The sequence below is a fragment of the Babylonia areolata genome, chromosome 18 (genome assembly GCF_041734735.1).
Source record: "Babylonia areolata isolate BAREFJ2019XMU chromosome 18, ASM4173473v1, whole genome shotgun sequence".
NCBI lineage: Eukaryota > Metazoa > Mollusca > Gastropoda > Neogastropoda > Buccinidae > Babylonia > Babylonia areolata.
The window spans coordinates 72,330,583-72,338,391 of record NC_134893.1 but is presented as its reverse complement, the minus strand read 5'-3'; the positions used below and the strand labels follow the sequence as shown (position 1 = coordinate 72,338,391).

The following is a 7,809-nucleotide window of genomic DNA, read 5'->3' as shown; positions in this document are numbered from 1 at the left end:
CATAAAAAATACCTTCACTTCTAGCTTCAAACATCTGCCAGAAGAATCAACAGAGTGAAAGGGTTTATGCAAACGTCGAGGAAAACCAGCGTATAAACTTATGCACAGAAGACCAAGAAATCAACGGTTATGACACAACACAGTTTGCTGACAAACTGCTCACAAATGGCAAAAAATGTCATGTAATATACAAGGATTACATCACTGACAATAAAAACACACAATATATTGCAATAGCAGACTACAGTATCTTATAATGTTAAACGACGAGGGACGAACACCAGTGTACGCACACACACACACATACATACATACAAAACATAAAAACCCACTACAGAATGACAGTATCCCCCATTTTTCCAAAGCAACAAATTCAAACAACAAATCCATCCAGGGCTGCACAGATAGCAGTGCAAGTGGTCCCCATATTCTGGTAAAAAAACAAAAACACCACCATCCCCCCAAAAAACAGACTATATGCAGATTCCACTAATTCAACCTGTTAAAAATAATTTTAAAAAATCAACAAGAAACAAGCATGTGATCAACAGCTGCCAACCTCACCACCCTGTAGTTATTGCCAAGTTCTGAATCCCCCACCCCCACAAAACACACAGTGCTGGCCACACACACCCCCCCACCCCCCTCTACACACACGTGCACTCCCCTCTCCCAATGTGCACTCTTCCCCCTGCCCCCCCCACCACACATACATACCCCCCCCCCAACCCTCCTTCACACACATGTACACTCCCTCCCGCCCCCAGCACACATACCTGCACTCCCCCACCAACCCCACGTGCACATCCCCAACACCTTCACCACCCCACACACACACACATATGCATGGCAGACATGTTGTATCATCCTTCCTTGAACAAACGCCGTCACATCCACAATGAATCACTGCTGTTGCTGACCGATGACCAACCAAACCAAGAAGTCCCAAGGCCACACACCACCGTTAATACTGAAAAAAGGGCTCAGTCCCATCACTCACACACGCTCTCCCTCCTTTCCTCCTGCACATCCCATCTCAAGTACTAGCTGCCCCCAAAGGAATCGCAAACCACTCTCTCTCTTTCTCCCTCCCACCCTTTTTTTAAATTCTTTTTTAAAAGTTTTGAAAAGAAAGAAAGAAAGAAACATATGACAGCCACAGCACTGTATTGTGTGCTGTGTGGGCGAGAACAGGACGTGGCAAAAAGTTGGCATGTCAGAAGGTGCACACGATTGTCATTTCTTTCAGGGGAGAGGGGGTTGGGGACTGGGGGAAGCCATCTGCTGAGAGAAGCACAGGCAATGGCCAGTTTGTTGTTGTTGTTTCTATAAGGATTATGAAGATATTTACAAATGATCTCCTCATGATCGACATCACTGTACTTCTTAACCAGCACAAATCATCACATACACACACAGATAAAAAATGCCAAAATATAAACCACAAGATTTAGGGTTTGTGTGTGTGTGTGTGTGTGTGTGTGTGTGTGTTTCCAAGCACTTGCAAATGCATTATGTGATTAATTAAGATATCTAAGATGCATTAAAAAAACAACCACCTATAAAAAAAGAAAAAAACTTATTTTCACAAGTTTGATCAGTCACCCATTTAAAAAGAAAAACAAAGAAAAGAACAAAACAAAGACATCTTATTCAGTCATTTAAAAGAATGAGATAAAAAAATGAGCCTGGCTGTCTCACACATAAAACCCTCGTTTCAACCAATGCAGTTATACACAAAATTACATCCACAGCAATGACTGTGTTCACAATAATTGTTTAAAAGCCACAAAACAAAGCAAAGAATAATCCAGAACAGTTACACCCACACACAGGAAAAGACTCACCCATCCTTTCCCCATTCCCAGACAAAACAATATGAGCAGGCACTACATGAAAGGAGACTTTCTCTTCAAGTACAAAACCAGTAGATTTCCTTGTAGCTCTTCTGAACTCCGTGGAATCTACAGGGACTGACACTATCCCAGTGTAGTCTGTTGTCTCATTCCACATCACTGTCAGAACCCTCTCCCCCCCCCCCTCCCTAACCACCCCCCATCCTCACAAGCCTCTCAGCTACCAAGCATCTTAAAAAATAACACAAACTCTTTTCAAAATATGGCAACTTAAGTCATTCTGATCATTGAAAAACAAGCAGCAGCAGCAACAGTGAACCAAAACCAATATCTTCCCTTCCAAAGATACTTCTGTTTGTTATTCAAACCCATTGAATGCCTGCTCCGTCTCCTCCAACTGGTACGAACAGATCCAGTTCAGTTTCTTCTGACACATGCCGAGATAAAGAGTGCCAGTGTTTTGCCTGGCGGAGGCTGCAGTTTTTTTTCCAGCTGGTGTTCATGTCTTTCATCTCACTCCAGCCAAGGAGAAAAAAAAAACAACCATATCTAAAAGACACATCATACAAAATTAACACATCACATCCCACCACATCATTCAATGTTACATATTTTGATGTTTAAAAAACTGGCCATGAAATGTATACAATACAATGCTGCTGTATTTGGACATACAACAAATATAAATCAAAACATCTGTATTCTTATGCTTACTTTGGCTAACATCTTGGCACAAGACATAGTTCCAGTTACAGCTTATGGGCAGGGAATACTACAAAAACAAAGTAAAACAAAATCAAATTTAAGAAAATGAAGAAAAAAAAAGAAAAAAAAGGAAATAACAAAGGAAAAGGTCCCCCAAGTATTTAAAAAACAACAACAAAAAACAACACCCCCCACTCCCCCCCAAAATGAAAAAAAGACAAATTACTGCGGAGTCCTTATTTCTAAATCTCCTTTAACACCAAGCAGCATTCAAGGCAATGTTCTAGAGACAACCAACAGAGCAAACTGACAGGCCAACTTAGTACAGTCTAGCATGGTACTTAAAATCTGCTTGACAGAAAAAAAAAAAAAAAAAATCATTTCACTTCAGCTTTTCATTTAAAGGACCCTGATCAGAGCACTTGACGGACCAAGACCGGTGAGGCTAAGAATAAATTAATATCACCACCTTTGCAGGATTTTTTTTCTCCTCTTAAAAGATTTTCTTTCTTTTTTTCTTTTTTTATATATATATATACTAAACACATCTCCTCACACAACAAGCCAAAAATACTGAACACAATTCCGTAACAAAAGAGAAGCATACTCCACCTATTCCACTGCACTGTTGAACTTTTTCTAAAGCATCACCCACCTCATTCATACAGCAAAAGGGTGAGGGGGGGATCAAATGAAAACAGTGATACACCTTCATCCCAAAGAATGCTACACAATAAACAAACAATACCCATCTAACAGAGCTAGCCAATACTACTTCAGTCAAGGATTACAGTTTTGGTCAAAGACAACAACAAAAAAAAACAAACAAACAAAAAAACCACCACCCTACGATGTGAACAAAAATATGAAAATGCACTACTGGTCTTAGAACAAGAATGAAACATTCAATTTCAGCTGATGTGAGGACATATATATATATACGAATACAGATATATGTATGTATGTATATAGAAAGTCAAAATTTGCATCATGCCAAATGTCTAAAAGCATTGTGGGTATGTCAGTCTTCAACACATTGTTTAATTAATCAATTCAACATCTATGTGTACAGTAGTTAGAACAGCTGCATCAGTCCCTTTAGCCTTGAAAAGCACCTGGTGTACCACCCCAGTTTGATAAGCCACCTCCACAGAAAAAGAGAAACAATACCTAAACACACTGACCCCTAGGAACTGCGCACTGAGCGTTGCTGAAGCTTCCGGAATATCACCTGCAAAGCAGAAAAACAACATCAATGCACTTTCCAGTAACGTCACACTGAAACTGACAAAGGGGAAACTGAACTGTCATCAGAGGGAGAAAATTTTAACGTGAACCACCATTTACCAACATTTAGTATCTCCCCCCCACCACCTTTACTAAGGTAGGAAACTGAGATCCAACTGAAATTTTAGTGAAAAAAAAAAGAAAAAGAAAAAAAGAAGGTTTGATCGACAAAACTAGAATTGTACACCACCTCTCTCCTCTCACAAACAATAAGCTGGTTCACAGTTCTGTGTGTGCAAGAAAAATAACTAAGGCCATTAACTCCTTGAGTGCAACTGAAATGATGATGCACATTTTGGTCGATATTTACCCCCCCTTGGCAAAAAAACAACAACATCTAAAGGCAGACGGGATACAGAACACTGACCAAGTCAACAAATCAACTGAACAAACTGCTTGGTGCCTGCAGTTCTGACCAAACAAAATTGCATACTTTTTCAAGACCGTTTTCAGTCTAGAATAAAAATTTTCTGTACAAAACTGAATCCAAAATTTGCAACACTGCTGACAAAAGAGATTATCAGATAACTGATATTGATGTTCAATTTTCATCACATTTTGTTTGCTTGTATTCTCTTTTTAAGCTCTGCTGAAATGTTTTACCAATACTTTTCCAGCCCTGAAAATGGTTTTCTCATTTTTGAAAAACTTTTCCAGACTTTCTGAGACAGATAGCTACAGACAGAAGGGATAAGAACAGCACTGATGATGCCATAGACCCTGAGATAGATAGCTACAGACAGAAGGAACAAGGATAGCACTGATGATGCCTCAGGCCCTGAGATAGATAGCTACAGACAGAAGGGACAAGGTTAGCACTGATGATGCCTCAGGCCCTGAGATAGGTAGCTACAGACAGAAGGGACAAGGTTAGCACTGATGATGCCTCAGGCCCTGAGATAGGTAGCTACAGACAGAAGGGACAAGGTTAGCACTGATGATGCCTCAGGCCCTGAGATAGATAGCTACAGACAGAAGGGACAAGGTTAGCACTGATGATGCCTCAGGCCCTGAGATAGATAGCTACAGACAGAAGGGACAAGGTTAGCACTGATGATGCCTCAGGCCCTGAGATAGATAGCTACAGACAGAAGGGACAAGGTTAGCACTGATGATGCCTCAGGCCCTCTGATAGCTACAGACAGAAGGAACAAGGATAGCATTGATGATGCCTCAGGCCCTGAGATAGATAGCTACAGACAGAAGGAACAAGGATAGCACTGATGATGCCTCAGGCCCTGAGATAGATAGCTACAGACAGAAGGAACAAGGATAGCACTGATGATGCCTCAGGCCCTGAGATAGATAGCTACAAACAGAAGGAACAAGGACAGCACTGAGGATGCCTCAGGCCCTGAGATAGATAGCTACAGACAGAAGGGATAAGAACAGCACTGATGATGCCTCCTGACCTGAGATAGATAGCTACAGACAGAAGGGATAAGAATAGCACTGATGATGCCTCAGGCCCTGAGATAGATAGCTACAGACAGAAGGGATAAGAATAGCACTGATGATGCCTCAGGCCCTGAGATAGATAGCTACAGACAGAAGGGACAAGGTTAGCACTGATGATGCCTCAGGCCCTGAGATAGATAACTACAGACAGAAGGGACAAGGTTAGCACTGATGATGCCTCAGGCCCTGAGATAGATAGCTACAGACAGAAGGGATAAGAATAGCACTGATGATGCCTCAGGCCCTGAGATAGATAGCTACAGACAGAAGGGATAAGAATAGCACTGATGATGCCTCAGGCCCTGAGATAGATAGCTACAGACAGAAGGAACAAGGATAGCACTGATGATGCCTCAGGCCCTGAGATAGATAGCTACAGACAGAAGGAACAAGAATAGCACTGATGATGCCTCAGGCCCTGAGATAGATAGCTACAGACAGAAGGGACAAGGTTAGCACTGATGATGCCTCAGGCCCTGAGATAGATAGCTACAGACAGAAGGGACAAGGTTAGCACTGATGATGCCTCAGGCCCTGAGATAGATAGCTACAGACAGAAGGGACAAGGTTAGCACTGATGATGCCTCAGGCCCTGAGATAGATAGCTACAGACAGAAGGGACAAGGTTAGCACTGATGATGCCTCAGGCCCTGAGATAGATAGCTACAGACAGAAGGGACAAGGTTAGCACTGATGATGCCTCAGGCCCTGAAAAGGGACAAGGATAGCACTGACCTGGTCCAGCAAGTTGAGGTCCAGCTGTATCTGATGCCTTAGCTGCTGCAGGGTCTCCACAGACAAAGCCTCCATCTCCTGGGGACCAGGCAGACAGCGGGCAAAGGGACTGTAGTTCCCGTCCTGACGCAGACGCTGGATCTCGCCCAGTGCCTGTCAACAGCAACACCACCGCCAGGTGATGTTAGCATTGTACCATCCGCATATGACAGGAGAAAGGTGGCAGAATAGTTAAGATGCTCATCTGCCAATACAGAAGCCGTGAGGGTCTGAGTTTGAATCCCACTCTCGCCCTTAAACCCAAGTTTGACTGGAAAATGAAACTGTCATTCAGATGTCTAGTCATTCGGATGAGACAATAAACTGAGGTCATGGTGTGCAGCAAGCACATGAATCACTGAAAAACAACCCATGGCAATAAGAGTGTTCTCCTCTGGCAAAATTCTGTAGAAGAAATCCGGTCTGATGGGTACACACACACACACACACACACACACACACACACACACATATATATATATATATATATATATATATATATATATATATATATACAGGGTTCGTCATTAACATTTTTTCACATGAGCGCCTGCGCTCTAGTTTCAGAATTTTGATGAGCGCAAACTGAAAACTAAGAGCGCACACTAAAAACCGTCAGCCTTCCTTTTTGGGATCAAATATTTCAGCATTTTGATTTTGCACGGCCGCGAAATCGATCGTGTGCTCCACTTTTCTACTCTTCAAGTCTGAAGAGCGCTCTTTTGCATAGCCTCCCCTGATTCACTATATCAATCAATCAAAAACACTTTATTAATCCACATGGAAATTAAGTTGTGCAATCACAGGCTCATTGTAAACACTGGCATAAAATCATGCGCAACATAAGAAGAGATCAAAACTAGTCAAATAAGAATTCCCAATAGCTGACGATATACTAACCCCCCCACTCCCCACACACACATACTCATGTTAAGACAATAGGGTATTGCACAACAATATTAACAAATGAAAACATCCAACAACAAAAAAGGGTATAAGATTACTAAAAATGACATGCGCGCACGCACGCACACACACCCACACACACATACACACACATGCACACACACACACACACACGTTAAGACCATAAGGTATTGTACAACAATACATAAATAAAAACATCAAGGGAATAAATCGTATATATAAGTAAAATGCACACACACACACACACACACACACACACGCACACACACACACTCACACACACACAAACAACGTATGCATGCACATAACATATGTCACGCCAGTAAGATTAGAACATTAACATTAAGATACATGAAATCCAAGTAAAATAAGAAAATATTTAAAAATCACTTCCGATCACACACACACACAAATGCTTGCTTGCCCGTGCTCACCCGCTCAGTCCCACATGCACCCATAATGTCTGCTCCCATACACTCGTCTGCTGGTGAAGTTCAGGTGTTGCTGTGGCGAGGGGGCTTGGGGGGTGGGAGGGTTCACTTAGTGTATTGGATGTTTTGATTGTGTGCGCGAATGGCTGTAGGAATAAATGAATTAATGTATCGAGATGTTCTTGCGCGTGGAGCTCTAAACCTACCACTTATGTCTGACCTTCTGCTATTAATGTCATCATGTAGTGGGTGTCTTACGTCGGTCAAAATTGTTATTAGTCTGTCAGTCAGTTTTCTATTGTGCATGTCGCTAAAGGTGTCTTGTCTTATACCCACCACCCCACCCGCTTTCCTAATGACTTTTTCCAACC

General features: G+C 42.1%; 1 protein-coding gene across 1 annotated transcript in view; it reads right to left on the bottom strand.

Moving 5' to 3' along the window:
• Positions 1 to 830: 830 nt before the first annotated feature.
• The window catches only part of LOC143293057 (RING finger protein unkempt homolog), a 28,810-nt gene continuing 21,831 nt past the window's right edge, over positions 831 to 7,809 (bottom strand). Inside the window, exons 14-15 of the mRNA XM_076603931.1 lie at positions 6,042 to 6,194; positions 831 to 3,792 (exon numbers count right to left, since the gene is read on the bottom strand). Coding sequence (XP_076460046.1) covers positions 3,748 to 3,792; positions 6,042 to 6,194 — 198 coding nt within the window. The 3' untranslated portion in view covers positions 831 to 3,747. The remainder of the gene's footprint in view (positions 3,793 to 6,041; positions 6,195 to 7,809) is intronic.